The following is an 18,216-nucleotide window of genomic DNA, read 5'->3' as shown; positions in this document are numbered from 1 at the left end:
GATTCCTGAATATTTAAATTACTCCAAGCCCAATATATGGGGATTATCGCATAAACTAATTTGAGCACAATGTACTTTGTTTTTGCTACAACCCCAATTCAAATTATCTATTAATGAAACTATAAATTAATAATTCATGCATTTCAAAGAATTGGTATTTGCAAGAGTTTTAGAGTTTTTAGAAATAGATTATAAATTTTTCTGTACTTATAATCTGGTTTTTGGTGTTTGTGAAATCGATATTGTTTTTTTTTTTTCTCTTGAAATAAGTTGTTTTAAGCTGCAATTTGAAAAAGAAAGCGGGTATACTATTTTCTATTTAAGATGATTTTTCAGTGTATTTGCACTAAAACTTTGAAAAATAATCACTTAATGCTTATTTAGCTCACAATCATCAAATTGTACTTTCGATAAGGTGGTTGGAGAAACCGAAACCACAGAAAGATGGGGTTCACGAACAAGCCTTGTATAATAGACTAAATTAAAGGACCACATATGATAAAATGTGGTTGAAGTATACTACGTGATGGGGGTCAGTTCGACATTTTTGGGCCGAGCTCCCCATACTCAAGACTAGTGGGCTGAAGTCCAGCGAAAAATATAAGATAAATCTAGAATTGAGATGGCCCATTATACCCTATTGGCCAAATCCTAATGAACAAGGAGAACCGAGATAAGTCAAAGTATTCGTAAGAAAGAGAGTGCATAGATAGGGAGACCAAAGAGCTCGAACAACTGGAAGATCATTGGTACACTTCACCTCACAAGATGTCGGTTCACAAAAAAATAACTAAGGTAGGTCATGAGCTGAAAAGCGGGCATTATGTCGAGAAGATTCGAGTATATTTTTCATAAGCAAATAAGGAAACTATATAAATTAATGATTGATCGATCGATGTAAGTTAAGGACGTATAGAAATGTACTAGATTATTAAACAACCACATAATTCCATATATAATAAACAAATGAACAAAAACAATACTAGGGTTACTCACACAATTAATAATGCAGCTTATATTTTCTCTTGAACTCTCTCTCTTTTACAATCTCAATCTTGTTCATACTCGTGGACTCTAAATCAAGCAAAAATTCAGATTCTCCGAGAGACAAGCAAGCATGGTTTAAGAAAAGGTAGGTGCAATTTAGTTTAAAAAAATGAATACATATAAAAGTAAAAAGTTATATAATAAAGAAAAAGATGAAAAAAAATCCAACATGTGTTGCATCAAATAACTTTCACATAAAAAAACACACACACAACACAACAAGTAGGTGTAAGTATTGTCAAACTAGTGTGTCATGATTTAGAAAGTAAAGGCATGTTTGGATAAAGCGAATTCATCACATCTCCACGCCTTGCTTTTGAGTTTGTTTCTTTATGGGAAAAAAAAAAGTCAAAAAGTCAAAAAGACAAAATTAATCACAACCGTCTAAATTCTAATCCAAACACACCACTCATTCAATTCACATGCATTTCTTTCTTTCTCGTTTTCCTCAGAGTGTTGAAGTTTATGACATTAGTCACACTATTGATACAATCAAATAAAATTGGCATAATAATTGATTTAACAATTTTTTTTTTTTTTTTATATTTGTCATTCCATTTGTAATATAAGATGCATTAGTAGAGTAGATATAATATCAAACAAATTGATTGACCGCAAACACTTAAAGAAATTCAAACCCTCGACCTCTCACTAAACACCACTATGGCTGATGGCTGATGCCACTCGGCTAAACCCCAGTAAAAAAGTTATAATTTTATGTTTCTAAACTTGAGTCTTAAAGAATATGTAATACTAATTGTAGGAAACAAAGTTATCATCTTCTAATTATATTTTAATCCAATTTAACCTTTTAACTATGTGTTGATGTTGTGCATAGTAAAATAGACATAATAATACATAAGATATTGTAGATTTATCATATATAATCACACACAGTTACATATAAATATGTGTAAAAAATTTATTAATATATACATGTATACAATTGTATATACGTCCCCGACTAATCATATGTAACATAGAACAAACTAATACTCCCTCCGTTCCTTTATAATTGTCGTTTTTAGCTTGTGCACAAGGATTAAAGATCTCAATAAATGTTGCTTAGTTTTGGAAAAATATATGTTCTTATACTAAAATGCCCTTGCCAATAATTAATGTGAGAGAGTATTGGAGATAGTTAATAAGGGTAAAATTGATAATTACACAATTAATGCAGCATTGAAAATGTAATGTGACAGATAATATGGAACAAAAATAACTTTAAAAAGAGACGGTTATTATGGAACAGATGGAGTATTATACATCGTATTCGTTATTACATAATGTTCACGAGGTCGGGAATTTATAAAAACCAATTTGATTTAAAAAAAAGGGCTAATATCCCAAAAAACCATTTTTTTTTTTTTGAAAACCAAAAATCAAATTCAATGATTGATAGTTGTGACCTAGTCAAAGGTCAACGAGCAGCCATTAGAGGTAGTTAGGATTGGAGCAGGTTTATTAAAAGGGTCAACTCCTTTAAAATTGACTGCTGCAGCCCAAGGAAAAGAGTACTAAAGCCCATAAGAATTAATTCATTTTATTTAGTAGCTTTCTCTATGCTATGGTTTTTTTTTTTTTTTTTTTTTTTTTTTAAACATTAATAAAAGTATAAAGCAATTTAAAAGGTAATATAGATGGTTAATTGGTAAATTCACTTTTTCACTTTTAGTTATGTAAATTTGGATTTTGAAAAAAAAAAAGAAAAAGAAAAAAATTGAAACTTAACACATTTCTGAAAAATAAATTAAACTTAGGGTCTGTTTGATTAAACTTATTTTAAACAGTCGATAAACTCTTACATTCGTATAACATGTTTTAAGAGTTAATAAGTTGTTACGCCTTATTTAACTTAAATAAAAAGGTGGGGTTATATGTATTTTTTTTAAATACTTGTTATTCAGCAGCATATCTTTAAAAAAATTAGGGCAAATTACGGCCACCCCTGGGTATGATTAAATTCAAAAAAAAAAACCCTATGGTTTGGGTAATTACAATCACCCCCTTTTAAATAATTTTACATAAAATTTATGTAATTCGGTTATTTACCGAACCAAATCGTATATTCAGTTCGGTAAAAGGTATAAAATGTTGGCGTACCGAAATTTTGATTCGGTTTTACCGATTTAACATCTCTAAATTTTTCTCTTGATGAGTTTTTTCGTATAACAGGTAACTATAATTATCCAAACAATAGATGAATTTTCATAATTTGATAATCTTATAAGCTCTTAAGGCTATGTTTGGATGCATTTTTGTTTTGTTTTCATTGTTTACCCAAAACAAAATGGGATTTATTACACTTTTCAAATCATTTTCTAAAAACAATTTCAAAAGTTTATCTCTCCTTCAGACATGATGTGACTGCTACAGTAAAATGATTTGACTGCTACAGTAAAAAATGTCTTCACTAAAAAACAAATAAACATCACTTCATCTTTCAATTTTTTTCTTCAAAATACATTTTTCTAACACCTTTAAACATGATTTGACTGCTACAGTGTATTTGTCTCCTTCCAAAATATAAACAAACATTACTTCCATTCCAAATTATTCCCCAAAACATATATCCTCAAAATGAAATCAAAATAAGATCCAAACATTGCCTAAACATCTTATAAACCTTTTTCAACTTTCTATATAAAAAAAGAAAGCGAAATTCGAAAAGTCAAGAAATCAATCAATGGTTGTTCATACGTGACCAAATATTATAAAAACATTAATAATTCGACCCACTAACCTAACCTGCACAACAAATAATAAACTATTTAATAGACTTTTTACCTTTACAATTCCTCCTTTTCTCCACTATATCATTATTTTAATAATAATTGGGAACTACGTTTGCACCCCCAAAATTAATATGGATGTTCATTTCGCACCCTTTAAATTTTGATCTAAACAAAATCCACCCCGAAATTATATATATATCGCGGAAATGCACCAAACTTCTATTTTTTGTAAGAAAATGCACATTATTTAACATTATCATATATTTATAACATGCATTACGTATTTTACTTACTTTATTCTAAATCTTTAATTCTCAATTATTAATTAATTGTCTACTAATAAAATAAATTTTATGTATAACTTCCAATTTAAACATAAAATCATAATTTTAGAAAATTTTGTATAACATTTGCCGTCTACCCAAAATATAGGAGACTTATTGCTAAGCTCTTTTTTGTTTCTCTCTTTATAATAAGAAAAAATTAAAAAAATAAAAATTAATAATAATAATAATAATAATACTAATAATACTATGAAGTAGAAAAGGAGAAAAGACTACTAATGTGGGTGTATTATGGCATAAGATCTATAATCTGAGGGTAAATTTGCAAAGTCTAAAGTTTCAAGGTGCCCATTAGCAGTTTAAATTTTGTTCGGGGGCAAAATGCAATTTCACCCATAATAATATTAATATTTTATTCAAGCTCATCTTCCACATTCTCTCTATCTTCTTCTCTCTCTCTCTCTCTCTCTCTGCGGTTGTTCGAACTAGATTTAAAGTCCGGATGAGAGACCATTTTCAATTCTCTCTTTCTCCTTCCTGTGTGTGTGAGTGTGTGAGAGAGAAAGTGATCTTCACTGTATAAATATTAATTGTCTCGAGTCAGCCCCCCACTTTAATCTTTCCCCCCTTGATCTGCTTCTCCTTTGTCGGAAAAGTTTAGTCTGAATTTCTAGGGTTTGAATTTAGTTTGCTCATCAACTCGCCGCGGACTTTGGGGAATTTTCTCTCTCTAAAGGTATATTAGATAGATCTCTGATCTCATTTTCTCTCTCTAAAGTTGTAGATAGATAAAGGTTGATTTTTTTTTCTCTGTAATTTAATTTTAATTTAAAGTCAATGCTCCATTTCCCACTTGATAATTCTTTCTTCTCTGTGTTTTCACTGTTTGTTTACTGGGTCTAATCTTCTGTGACTATACATTTTCCTGTAATTTAATTAATTTATTTAATTGAGAAATAGGGTTTGGGGGTTTGGGGGTTTTATGTTTGAGTTGAATTTGGAAAAAAAGAAAATTCCTAAATCTTGTGTTTGCAATTATCTGAGCTTGATTTTGTGGTAATTAATGAATTTTAGTTTTTCGTTCTTTCAGATCTCCGAGGAAGATTTCGAAGTTCTGTTCTTCGTTCCGGCCGTTTTAGCAGGTTCGCCTCGTCTTGATTGGGCTAATTACGAGCACTTATTTCGATTTTATGCGATGATTGTTTTTTATACGTTTGTTTTTGTTTTGTATTTTGCATAAACGTGAGCTCCGTATGGTAAGATGCTTTTTGTCGAAATTAACGAGCGGAATTGTCGTAATCCGGTTTTTGCAGCGTTTACCTCTGTTTTGTGTGGTTGTGTAAATCAATAAATCAACGCGTGATTTCGGTATTTGATGGAAATAGTTTTTTTTTTTTTCTGTGTTCGAATATATGTAAAAATTAAGGGATGCTCGAATCTTTATGCACCCGAAGATCTTCGTTAGCTGTTTTATTCTTTAAAGCTAAGTTCACTTTAAGAACCTATAAAATTGGTATCTAAGTAAAAGACATCGATTCTCGACTTTAATTTCTATGTGTTGTTTCTTTTCCTTCACTTCTTTCTATAAATGCCCCTTTCTCCTTTATCATTATATATCTCTAGTTCTTCGATTTTTTAATAAAAAGTCTGATTTTTTTTTTATTGTTTTTATGGATAGTTCAATGTCGTTCCGAAGTATAGCTCGAGATATAAGAGATAGTTTCGGAAGTTTATCAAGGAGGAGTTTTGACGCAAGATTGACTAGTAATCATCATAGGGGGAAATCACACGGCTCGTTTCTTGATTTAAATGACGAGCCTTTAATTATTCAGAATAGCCGATGGGCAAATCTTCCACCGGAGCTACTTTATGATGTAATAAGAAGGCTCGAGGAGAGTGAGAACACGTGGCCCACGCGTAAGCACGTAGTTGCTTGTGCTGCAGTTTGCCGCTCTTGGAGGAGCATGTGCATGGAAATCGTCAAAAATCCGGAATCCTCCGGAAAACTCACTTTTCCCGTTTCCTTAAAGCAGGTATAACTTTATCCCCTTTTTTTTTGTGTATTTCAAGAAAGGTCGAATTTCATGAATGTTGTAAGGGTTTATTGCGTTTGGCACCCTTGTGTTTACTCTAATTAAAAAAAAAAAAAAAAATCCTCGTGTTATTAATATTAGCAAACTGCCTCCTAAAACCTCACCATTTAAGGGGACGTGTGCTAATAAAAATTGCGTTTCAGGGTTTTTTTTTTTGCTAATATTAATAATACGGGGATTATTTTAGCAATTTGATTAAATACAGTGGGTACTAAATGCAATTTATTACGTTTACGACAAGGCTTATGTGAACCCTTTTCTTATATACAATTTTCAGCCGGGGCATCGTGACGGGACTATACAATGCTTCATCAAGAGAGACAAATCTAATTTAACGTACCATCTTTTTTTGTGTCTTAGTCCCGGTAAGTATTCTTTTTTTCGTTCTATCTACAATTTGATATCCAATCTTCCCTTACATTCTAGTACTTCTTTGTCGAGATCTTATTTTATTGCACGGATAGCTTCTACTAAGGTAGCGTGTGATTTTAGCTTTTTTATGAAGTGCTTATTATGTACGATGCTCGATTTTGCAGCTTTGCTAGTTGAAAACGGGAAGTTCCTTCTCTCTGCAAAAAGAACCCGAAGAACGACTTGTACGGAGTATGTTATCTCTATGGATGCAGACAACATATCTAGATCGAGTAGCACTTACATTGGAAAACTAAGGTAGCACTTATATTTATGAATGGTTAAAATTCACGTCGTATGAATAATATTAAAGTTTCTTGAATAATTCAAAGTTAAAATTTTCACTCCCATTTTTTCGCAGATCAAATTTTCTTGGCACAAAGTTCATAATATACGACACGCAGCCACCCCACACTTCCTGCTCCCACAACCCACCACAAGGGGGCCGCGGCCCCCCGAGCCGTAGGTTCTACTCCAAGAAAGTATCCCCTAAAGTACCTTCGGGAAACTACAGCATAGCCCACATCTCCTACGAGCTCAACGTACTCGGCACGCGGGGTCCACGCAGGATGCACTGCGCAATGCACTCGATCCCCGCCTCCTCCGTGGGCCCCGGCGGCACTGTCCCCGGCCAGCCGGAGCTCCTCCCTAAATCCCTCGAGGACTCCTTCCGGAGTATCGACCACTCCACCGAATTCAACAGCTCCAGATTTTCTACGGGCCCCATCGTTAGTGCTGACGTGGACGACAAGGGGGGCCCACTTGTTCTAAAGAACAAGTCGCCTAGGTGGCACGAGCAGCTACAATGCTGGTGCCTCAATTTTAGGGGGCGGGTGACGGTTGCTTCGGTTAAGAATTTTCAGCTGATTGCTGCTTCTTCTTCGACGAGTAACGGTCCGGCCGCAGGGCCCGCCGCTGCTGCTGCTGGGCGGGCCCCGCAGCAGGCGCCTGCTGTCGGGCCCGCTGGTGCAGGTGGTGGGGCTGGGCGGGCCCCACAGCAGGGGGACCAGGACAAGATTATCCTGCAGTTTGGGAAGGTGGGGAAGGATATGTTCACGATGGATTATCGGTACCCGCTCTCTGCTTTTCAGGCGTTTGCGATTTGCTTGAGCAGCTTTGATACGAAATTGGCTTGCGAGTGAAAAGACGAGATTGCCCTTTGGCATGGTGGTTTGTAAGTTGTAACTTGTCATATGTATATTCTTTTTTTTTTTTTTTTTTTTTTTTTTTTTTTTTAATTTATCTAATTGTTGTTTAGTTGAGGATAAGGTTATTGTTGTAATTTTTTTTTATTATGTTATTGGTGGTGTAATAGAGAATCTTACTGGTTAAGGAACACTTGGAAATTGTCATATGGAGATTGTGATTGCTTGTTCTTATTATGTACAAATGGATATGATTGGCTGGAGAAAAAAAATGGCAGTTTTTGGAAATTATTTTTGATTGCAAAGATTTTGATTTTTCTTTTTTGTTGGGAAATTTTTGAGATGGAACTGAAATTATTAATTTTGGATGTATAAACTAATTTTTCTAGTTTGAGTTCTTGTAATGAAATTGAAATTTGCTTAGTATGGATTCCTTTGAAATTAATTTTCGAATCCTCTAATTTAATCCATGTTCGTCGATCTCAATCAAATGCGAGGTTGTCTCGATTCACAACAAATAAGTATTTTTTTCCCCGGTTCGACGCACAAGATACATTTCAAAAGTGAAGAAAAAAACCCAATTAATTTAATATATTACAATAACAATTATAATAATAAATGAGTAACAAAGAAAGCAGGAAAAAAAATAAAAAATAATAGAAAACAAATATTACAAAAATTTTATACTATAAAAATTAATAGAAAAAATAAAATAAAATGTTATTAAGGTTGATACTCAAGAAAATATGAAATCTATTCTAAATGAAATTGTTTTTAAATTTTAATGTAAATGACAATTAAATGTTTAAAAAAAAAATGCACATTTAAAGAAATGAATAATTGAAAGAGAAGTGGGAACATGCAAAAATGTGGAATGCAGGTGTGACTGCCCATCAATATTTATTATGTAGGCCACTTATTATTGACAAGTGCCAGAAATATATTAGGAACAAATTAAATAGCTGCCCAATTTACACATTATTTTTCCTGCTATTATTTTTATTTAATTAATTTATTTATTATTTTCTTTATTTATTTATTTATTTATTTATGGTTGTGCACATCACTAGTACCAACCTCATGCCTAGTGGACCATTTTTGGCTATCCTAACTCACCATTATTTATTTATTTTTTCTATATATATTATTTGGAATATAATTTCTGCATTTTTTCGATTTCGATCAATACAAAATATTGTTTTCCGATTTCCTTCAAATGGGAAGTGAAATTATATATATATGATTTTCTGTTTTTTTTAATCCAATTTTGATTTTTAAAAACAATTTCCATAAATTGCTCTTAAAGCAATTTCAATAGTGAACATAAAAATTGAGTTATCAAATACTCATTTAATATTTTAAATAATATTTTAATATTTATTTAAAATTCATGTACTCTAATCATAATTATCAAATTAATTATTAAATTTGAAGTTTTTTTTGGTGATGTTATTTGTAATCGTCATACGTCAATTTGTGAATGAATGATTAGGTGGTTATTTTTAAATTATGGATACTGATAAAATGTTTTTTCTATATTTTATGTACTTAATTTTTATATTCCCAAATCCCAATCCATTGATTGGTCAGAACACAGTACTTTCAATTAATTTGAGAATTTTATTATCATTGCATATAATTGCATCCTGACAAATTTCCTATTTTGCCCCGACAAAATCTTACTCTAGTTTTACTTGAATAATTAAAAGGGTATTCACGCCAATCAACAATTAAATTTATTTGAATAGGTTTATACTGAAATTTCTTTTTACCTAAAATTATATTATGACAAAAATATCCTCAAACATTAAATTTATCCCAATTTTGTCCATTGCCCGACAGTCGATTGTTGACCAGCCATTGACCACCCGTCGTTCAATGCATAACTTTGTATTATGTCTGCAAGGGGACTTTAGCTTATTACCCTCTAACTAAAATTTACATTTTGCACGGTTTATTTCACTACACGTGATGAACTTCTTCACCTTGTAATATTCAACCTACGAATTTTTATCCATATATGTTTTAAAAAAATAATAAATATTTATGATTTTTGATTTTTCTGTGCCAAAATTGGGATGCATATGAGATTCTGATTGTTCGATCCAATATGATTTCAAAAATAATTTGAAAAATTCCAAAAAAAGAAAAAGAAAAAAACACTTATGATGCTAATTTCATTAAGTATTTTATACTATAATGTAGATGAAAAAATGGAATTTTGTATTAACACTAGTTCCAATCCAAAAGAATTACAATGTGTAATCCCATTCCAAATTTTGACTTTTCTAAATTTTTCTTTATCATAATCGATTTTGTTTCTTCCACTTTTGAAAAAAAGAATGAACTATTATTCTATTCATAAAAAAATTTATTGTGAAAGTGTTAATTAGGATGGATCATGTACTTTTCTCGATTTATCCTATATATGTGTTTTCGTCCGTGGGGCTTGTGTCTTCTCCAAAGCAACTTGATCCGAACTCCGGTGAGAATACCTGCAACGCCGGGAGGGGTTCCCGGCGGGAAAGCTCCGACGATCAAGTCAGTGATCGGAATAGAAAAAATATGTATGCAATGTAAAAATAATGATTAATGTATATCTCTCCTGCGTGTGTTTGAAAGACCTTCTATTTATAGATGAGGAAACCTTGGCCTCCAAGGTTTCCTTTTTTAGGGTTTCCTCTTACCCTCAAGTCACACGTTTTGGGCCTCTAATTATCATGGGCTCGTTTTACCCCGAGCTGATACTGGGCCTGCGAGCTAAGGTACCTCATTTCGTCTCTGAGGTCGTACGACCTAACGACCTAACTCCGCCTTACTGGGCTAAGTTACCATGGGCTTTCCATTGTGGGCTTAATATCATTTGACCTTTCCATAATGGCCCGTATCAACTGCTCCCCCCTACTCCTTAATTATCGGACGAGAAGACTCTGTGTTGTCTCGTTTGGTAAATATGGAGTATGAGATGCGAAGTAATAGCTCGTTTTTAACTTTTACTTTTGATGGGGAAACGTGCCTCCCGCCTCTGACCGTCCTATCAATCAATGCGGTCGATTCGAGTTCCCTAGGTCATAATGAGGGGATTTCAATCGGTGCTTTTTGCGTCGAGTTCGATGCGGCCGGCTTTTGATCTCGTTCGTCCGAATGGGTGGTTGAGATTTAATTTCCCTTCATCTTTTTCCCTATAAATACCCAGCTTGCCCAATTTGTAAAAAATTTCTCCTTTTTCCCTACGCGTTCCTCCTATTTGCTTTCTGGTGATTTTATTCTCTGAGACAGAGTTTTTTCTTCCTCGAGCTTACTCCTTTCCCCGGTCAAGGTACTGCTTCTTTCCCCCATCTCTTATTACCCCTGCCTTTACTCTTCGAATTGATAATGTCTGCCCATTCTCCTGACCCTTTTGGCCAAAAAGTGCCCTCCGGGGAGGGGGGTGGAAACCCTGCCTTTTCTATCTCTTCTTCGTCGGAGGAGGGGCCTTACTTCTCCCCTTCGGGTAAACTCTTGGAACGACCCAAGAAGAAGGGCAAGAAAGAGGTTTCTTCTTCCGCAAGGAGTGGCTCGCCTTCATTATCCGAGGGACGAGATTTGGACGACCAATGGGGGCCCAGTACCCTAACCGAAATAGATCTGGCTAACTTAGTTCGCGACATAAGCCTCCCTACCGATGTCGAGTTAATTCTACCTTCGCGAGATGACCGCCCTTTAAATCCCCCTCTAGGTTTCAGTACTTGGTTTTCAGAGCAGTTCTATTTCGGTCTGTCCTTTCCTATCTCGCCCTGGTTTTCTGAAATTGCCCAACTATGTAATGTGTCTCTTAACCAATTCCACCCTCATGCCATAATAATTATGACCGGATTCCGCATGCTATGCGCTTGGTCGGGGGTGGTTCCTACACCAGCTCGCTTCCGAAGTGTCATGGTGTTGAAAAATTCTAGTCCCTTCCATATTTCCATCTCGGCTCGTCCGGGTTTCAAAATATTGATGCCACCCAACAAAACCGATGGGTGGCAAGGTCATTATTTTTTCGCAAGAAATCCCGTTGATACTCCCTATTTATGCTCTTAGCTTGCCACCTTGCCTGAGAAGAAAAGGGGAAAACCTTTGGCGGTTGATGAATGTTTGTTAAAAATGATATCTCACTTCCAACCGAGTTACGGCGTCCCGGATAGCCTTACCAGCTTTCCGCCGATGCTTCGTCACTTCTATTTTCACGACAACGGCACATATTCCTTAACTTGGGAAGATTTAGGTGGGTTTAGTTGTGACGCTTATTCTTTCCTCGAACCATTGTCTTACTTCGTATGATTGCTTTTGTTATCTCGTTAGTTACGTATTTATCTGTTTTGTTCCTCATTTACTTACCACCTTTTTTCCATTCTGGTGCGCAGATTTAAGGATGAAGAGGATGTTCCGAGGTGACAAACCGGCTACCCGTCCTTCCGAGCCGGAGCCGGGGTTCGAAGCGTTCGAATTCCAGCGTCCTCTGGTCGCCGAATCTGAGAAGCATTCCTCGGAGGAGGGGGCTCTAAGACCCAGGCCTCCCAAGAAAAATGCCGCGCCTCCTCGCGCCCGAGGTGGGTCGCGTGCTGAGGATTCTGAACCTTCCCGGCGGTCTTCTGCCATAGTTCTGGCCTCCTCGCCACCTCCTCCTTCAACCGAAGAAGCGGTGGAAAAAGAGCCCGCTCCGAAGAAGCGGAGGACGGACTTGGCCCTTGGGCCGGCTGGGTCGTCCTTACCTGCCGGTTTTGGACTTCATCTCTGTCAAAACGCAGAGAACGCCATTGCCGCGTGTCGGTCTTTGGCCTTTCCTACCGATGTTGCTCATTTCGGGCAGATGAGTAAGGGCGACCGACTCGAGCTACTTCTTCACAACATTACACAGGTTTGTCTTATTTCGAACATGCGAACCAATTCCTTAATCTCATATCTTTTATTCAGGGTTAACCTTGTTTGAATTTCTTATACATGTAGCAATTCGCCATCGTTTTTTCGGGTCCTTTGGGGTGGGATGATGTCTCGCGTGAGGCGTACGACAACCAAAAAAGGGAGGTGACTCAACTTCGAAAAGAAGTTCGAGGCCTGAAGGAGAGTTTGGCGATGTCGGAGTCGTCGAAGGAGGGGCTGTTTGCCGAGGTGAAGAGGCTGCAGGAAAGGGAGAAGATCTTGCAGGCGGAGAAGGACTCCCTGGGTTCTCACGTCACCAGCCTAGAGGAAAAAGCCAAAGGACTTTCCAACGAGCTGTACGCAGCCGGAGTGCAGGCTTCTACTAATTTCGCCGAAGGGGTGAAAGAGGGACAAAGGTTGTTCCCGGGGTCGCCTGAGGGTCTCCGTTTTATTGAAGAGTTCGTTCGTCGCTTCTTTCACCGGTTATGGCGTTCGACTACTTTCACCCGAGAAGCTTCAGGGTTGGCTCGTTTCTTCTTCTCATCGGCGGTTGCAGCTGTTCGAAAGAGGTTAGGTGGTGCCGGCATCGAATTCCCGCTGGTGGAAAATGAACTAGCCGAAGACCTTCCCGATGACGTGATCCCGGGTTTTGAGGGGGATGTTAATGAGGACCCCAACTTGGAATGGTGGAGGCCGGTTTACCAGGGCCTTGTTGAAGAGTTTACCCGTCAAGGAGCCATTACGGACTTCGTCGGGGACATTGGGGCCCTTGGAACGGTGGTCAGTTCCGATGAGGCACAGCCAAACCTCGTTTCGCCGCCCCCTCCGGATGCTGAGAATCGAAGTGAAGCGGATGCGGCAGTCCCGAAGTGAAGGCCATGAAAAAGACTTAACCATTTTTTCTGTTTTGTATTTTGAATATGTATTTCTTAAACATTATATCCTTTATTTCCTTTTGCTATGAATTCTTGACAATTCCTCCGTTTTTATGTCAGCATGTCGGAAATTCCTTTTTTCTCCAAGTTTAATTTGAGCTTTTATATTCGTCTTGTCTTGACCTCGGATTTAGTCCATATTTCCATATTCCAGATGATTCTCATTTGTGCTTATCCTTTAAGCTTATCAGTCAACTTGATCTCGGAAAACTGTTTTTATATTTCAACTTAATGCTTGATCCCATCATCTCGCTTACGAGTACGCGACTTAGCGCTGCAACGGAAAACACGAATTAACGTCACACTAAAACATGCGATTTAACTACTTAATGAAACACGCGATTTAACGCCACAGTGAAACACGCGAGTTAACGCCACAATGAAACACGCGATTTAACGCCACAGTAAAACACGCGATTTAACGCCACAGTAAAACACGCGATTTAACGCCACAATAAAACACGCGAGTTAACGCCACGGTAAAACACGCGAGTTAACGCCACAATGAAACACGCGATTTAACGCCACGATGAAACACGCGATTTAACGCCACAGTGAAACACGCGAGTTAACGCCACAATGAAACACGCGATTTAACGCCACAGTAAAACACGCGATTTCACGCCACAATAAAACACGCGAGTTAACGCCACAATGAGACACGCGATTTAACGCCACAGTGAAACACGCGATTTAACCCACAGTGAAACACGCGATTTAACGCCACAATAAAACACGCGATTTAACGCCACAATGAGACACGCGATTTAACGCCACAGTGAAACACGCGATTTAACGCCACAATAAAACACGCGAGTTAACGCCACGGTAAAACACGCGAGTTAACGCCACAATGAAACACGCGATTTAACGCCACAGTAAAACTTAAATAAATAACACAAGGATTTTTTAACGTGGAAACCCTCCAAATGAGGAGAGAAAAAACCACGGGGCCTAGCCCAGATCGGAAAATGGATGTTTATTAATGGTTGTTTGCCTGTACAAGGTGTGTCTCGAGTCTCGATTTCTCTGACTTAATTGCCTCTATCTCCTTTCTTTCTCTTTTTTTTTTTTTTTTTTTTTTTTTTTTTTTTTTTACGCGAAGAAGCGTTTCAGATGGATGACATTCCATGCCCGTGGCAATGGTTTTCCTTCTACGTCTGCCAGCTCATATCCCCCACCAGCCAAACATTTTGTGACCATGTATGGTCCTTCCCAATTGGCCTCTAACTTTCCTGTGTGCTTTAGTGCGTCAGCTCGTCGTAGGACGAGATCACCGATCTGGAATGAACGAGGCCATAGCCCTTGATCGTATCGAGCTTTGATCAGGTTCTTACTTCGTTCCATGTGTAGATACGCCGCTTCTCGTAGGTCAAAAACCTCATCCAGCTGTGTCCTCAAGGCATCATCGTTTGTCTTTTCATCAAATGTGGCGATGCGGAGTGTGTCCATTGCCACTTCGACCGGGATAACAGCATCGGTTCCATAGGTTAACCGAAATGGTGTCTCGCCAGTAGCTGCTTTGGCTGATGTCCGGTAAGACCAAAGGACTGAGGGCAGCTCGTCTACCCAGCTTCCCCCTAGCTCGTCCAGTCTCTTCTTCAAACCGTTGACAATGGTCCGATTTGTGGATTCTACTTGACCATTAGCCTGGGGGTGCGCTACCGCCACGAATTTCTGTGTTATCTTCATCTCTTCGCACCATGCGCGGATCTTTTTGCCATTGAACTGAGTACCATTATCCGACACGAGGCTGCGAGGTAGGCCAAACCGGCAGCAAATATATTTCCAAATGAAGTGCATGACCTCATCCTCTGTTATTTTAGACAGAGCCTCAGCCTCGACCCACTTGGTGAAATAGTCTACCGCAACGATAAGGAATTTCTTTCTACCGGTGGTTTGAGGAAAAGGTCCTACCAGATCAATTCCCCATTGGGCGAAAGGGCATGGAGCGCTCATGATGGTCATTTCTTCTCCTGGTTTATGAATGAGTGGGGCGAATTTCTGACATTGTAAGCAATGTTGCACATATTGATGAGTGTCCCTCTTCATACCGGGCCAATAGTATCCGGCCCGATGTAATTTCTGTATGAGGGCCCGAGCTCCTCCATGCTCTCCGCAACCTCCTCGGTGTACTTCGTCCAGGACATGTTTCACCTCTTGTTTTCCTAGGCATCTCGCATCTACCGTGGTGAAGTTCCTCTTGTATAATATCTCGTGCCGCACATAAAAGTGTCTCGCTTTATATGCCAAACGGTGTTGTTCCCTCTTCGTGCCAAAACGCTCTCCTCTGAAATATTTGAACAAAGGTGTTCTCCAGTCAGATTCTTCGTCGATCATCATGACTCCCTGCATCGGGGTAGGGGCAATGAGGATGGTGATTTTTCGTTCAACACAGTCAACGACTGACGACCCAATCTTAGCGAGGAAGTCAGCTCGTTGGTTGTCGCTCCTCGGAGGTTTCTTGTACTGCTCGAGCTTTATTCACATATCCCTTCATTCTATCGTTTTTTACTTCGTAATCTCCTTCTAGTTGGTGTATCACCAATTGTGAATCGGAGTATATTCGCACCACTCGCGCTCCGAGCTCCTGAGCAATCTCCATTCCTCGTATGAAAGCTTCGTATTCTGCTTCGTTATTAGAAACCCGGGGTAGTTTGACAGCGAACTCGACCTCCGTTCCCGTAGGATCAATGACTATTATTCCTGCCCCTGCCCCTGTTGCTGTAGATGACCCGTCCACATAAATTTTCCACTCTTTTTCGATAGGTATTCTGGTAGTCTCCCGGATGAAGTCTACCAGGGCCTGCCCTTTAACCGAGGTGCGGGGTTGATACTGAATCTCGTATTGTCCTAATTCGATGGCCCATTTAACAATTCGTCCTGACGCAGTAGGTTGACCTAGGGTTTGCCGAAGTGGTAGACTTGTACGGATTACCACGGTATGCGACAGGAAGTAAGGCCGGAGTCGTCGCGTAGTGAGGACCAGAGCATACGCTATTTTTTCGACTTCAGAATATTTGCTTTCCGACGTAGCCAGGATTTTACTAGTATAGTAGATCGACTTTTGCTGGTTATTCACCTCTTTGAACAAGACCGAGCTGATTGATTCGTCGCCTACCGATAGGTATACGAACAGAGTTTCGCCCTTTTCAGGAGTGCTAAGAATCGGCAGACAAGTGAGGGATCGTTTTAATGCATCGAATGCGAGCTGGCACTCGTTAGTCCATTCGAATTGAGCTGTTTTCCTCAATATTTTAAAGAAAGGTAGACTCTTATCAGCCATCCATGATATAAACCGAGCTAGGGCTACTACCTTCCCTGCTAAGGATTGAACTTCTTTGATGGAGCGAGGGGGTGTCATCTGGAGCACGGCCTCAACCTTATCCTGGTTCACCTTAATACCTTCTCGGTTAACGACATATCCCAGAAATTTTCCAGCTTGTACTGCGAATGCACACTTCGCGGGGTTCAATTTCATTCCATATAGACGAAGGGTGGCAAAGGTCTCAGCTAGATCTGCGAGGTGCGTAGAACGCCTTTTGCTTTTAACTAGCATGTCATCAACGTAGACTTCGATGTTGCGTCCGAGTTGAGCCCGAAACATTCTATCCATCAATCGCTGATACGTGGCCCCTGCATTTTTCAAACCGAAAGGCATTACCACGTAGCAGTAAGTACCCGTGGCCGTGACAAAACTTACTGCCGGCTGGTCCTTTTCGTCCAGCGGAATCTGGTGGTATCCTTGCGAAGCATCCATCATACTAAGTAGTTCGCACCCGGCAGTGGCATCTACAAGTTGATCTATACGAGGTAAGGGATAATCGTCCTTTGGGCAAGCCTTGTTTAAGTCCCTGAAGTCGATGCACATTCGCCACTGGCCGTTGGCTTTTTGCACTAAAACCGCGTTGGACAGCCATGTGGGGAATTGGATTTCCCTGATATGTCCGATGTCCAGAAGTCGCTGAACCTCCTTGTGTATAATTTCGTCCTTTTCGGTACCGAAGTGCCGTCGTTTTTGTTTGACGGGTCTACACTCAGGTCGCAAATTGAGCCTGTGCACCACAGTACGAGGTGAGATACCGGTTAGGTCACTTGATTTCCATGCGAAGATGTCTTCATTAGATCGCAGTAACGCTATCAGCTCGTCTCGGAGAGGTGGTTCTAAATCCTTACTTATCCGGGTTTGTTTCATCATACCGGGGACGAGATCAATCATCATCAATTCGTCCATAGGTTGTACATGATTAATCTTATCTTCGGGGTCAACTCGGGGGCGTTTCTCGTCCCCCAAATCTTCTTTGGTGAGAGCATCACGTCGCCCTTTCTCCGCTAATTTAACCATCTCAACATAACATGACCTCGACTGGGCTTGATCTCCTCTGACCTCCCCTACCATTCCGTCGACTGGGAACTTGAGCTTCTGATGAATAGTTGAGGGGACCGCCCGAAAGGTATGCAGCATTGGTCGTCCTATTACAATGTTATACGAAGTCGGCGATCCTTCCACGATGACAAAATTAACAGCTTGCGTGCGGGTTCGAGGTGGCGTCCCTATAGTGACAGGGATTTTAACTTGACCAATCGGTGTCAGGGATCCCCCTGTGAACCCGAATATCGGAGTGGTGACGAGGAAGACTGGGAGGTCCAGTTCCATTTGCAGGAAGCACTCATAGGATATA

General features: G+C 38.8%; 1 protein-coding gene across 3 annotated transcripts; it reads left to right on the top strand.

Annotated features, from left to right (window-relative positions):
• Positions 1-4,508: 4,508 nt before the first annotated feature.
• LOC105960158 (tubby-like F-box protein 10) lies at positions 4,509-7,945 on the top strand. Of its 3 annotated transcripts, none has more exons than XM_012984330.2 (6): positions 4,509-4,802; positions 5,157-5,208; positions 5,745-6,099; positions 6,437-6,524; positions 6,696-6,828; positions 6,932-7,945. In XM_012984330.2, the coding sequence occupies exons 3-6, from the start codon at positions 5,749-5,751 to the stop codon at positions 7,710-7,712; spliced, it is 1,353 nt and encodes a 450-aa protein (XP_012839784.1). In that variant the 5' UTR covers positions 4,509-4,802; positions 5,157-5,208; positions 5,745-5,748; the 3' UTR covers positions 7,713-7,945. The 3 variants fall into 3 exon arrangements, with proteins under 3 accessions (XP_012839784.1, XP_088669706.1, XP_088669705.1); XM_088813580.1 differs by having other exon boundaries at positions 5,141-5,208; XM_088813579.1 differs by lacking the exon at positions 4,509-4,802 and adding an exon at positions 4,834-4,844.
• Positions 7,946-18,216: the final 10,271 nt, after the last annotated feature.

This window comes from Erythranthe guttata, chromosome 14 (genome assembly GCF_056151865.1).
Source record: "Erythranthe guttata isolate IM_541 chromosome 14, IM_541, whole genome shotgun sequence".
Lineage (NCBI taxonomy): Eukaryota > Viridiplantae > Streptophyta > Magnoliopsida > Lamiales > Phrymaceae > Erythranthe > Erythranthe guttata.
This window is presented reverse-complemented; position numbering and strand designations above follow the sequence as displayed.

Coding starts and splice junctions, on each gene's coding strand:
- LOC105960158 (XM_012984330.2), top strand. CDS start 5,749: ATGTCGTTCCGAAGTATAGCTCGAGATATAAGAGATAGTTTCGGAAGT. Junction 6,525..6,695: donor TTTTTTGTGTCTTAGTCCCG/GTAAGTATTCTT, acceptor TCGATTTTGCAG/CTTTGCTAGTTGAAAACGGG. Junction 6,829..6,931: donor ACTTACATTGGAAAACTAAG/GTAGCACTTATA, acceptor ATTTTTTCGCAG/ATCAAATTTTCTTGGCACAA.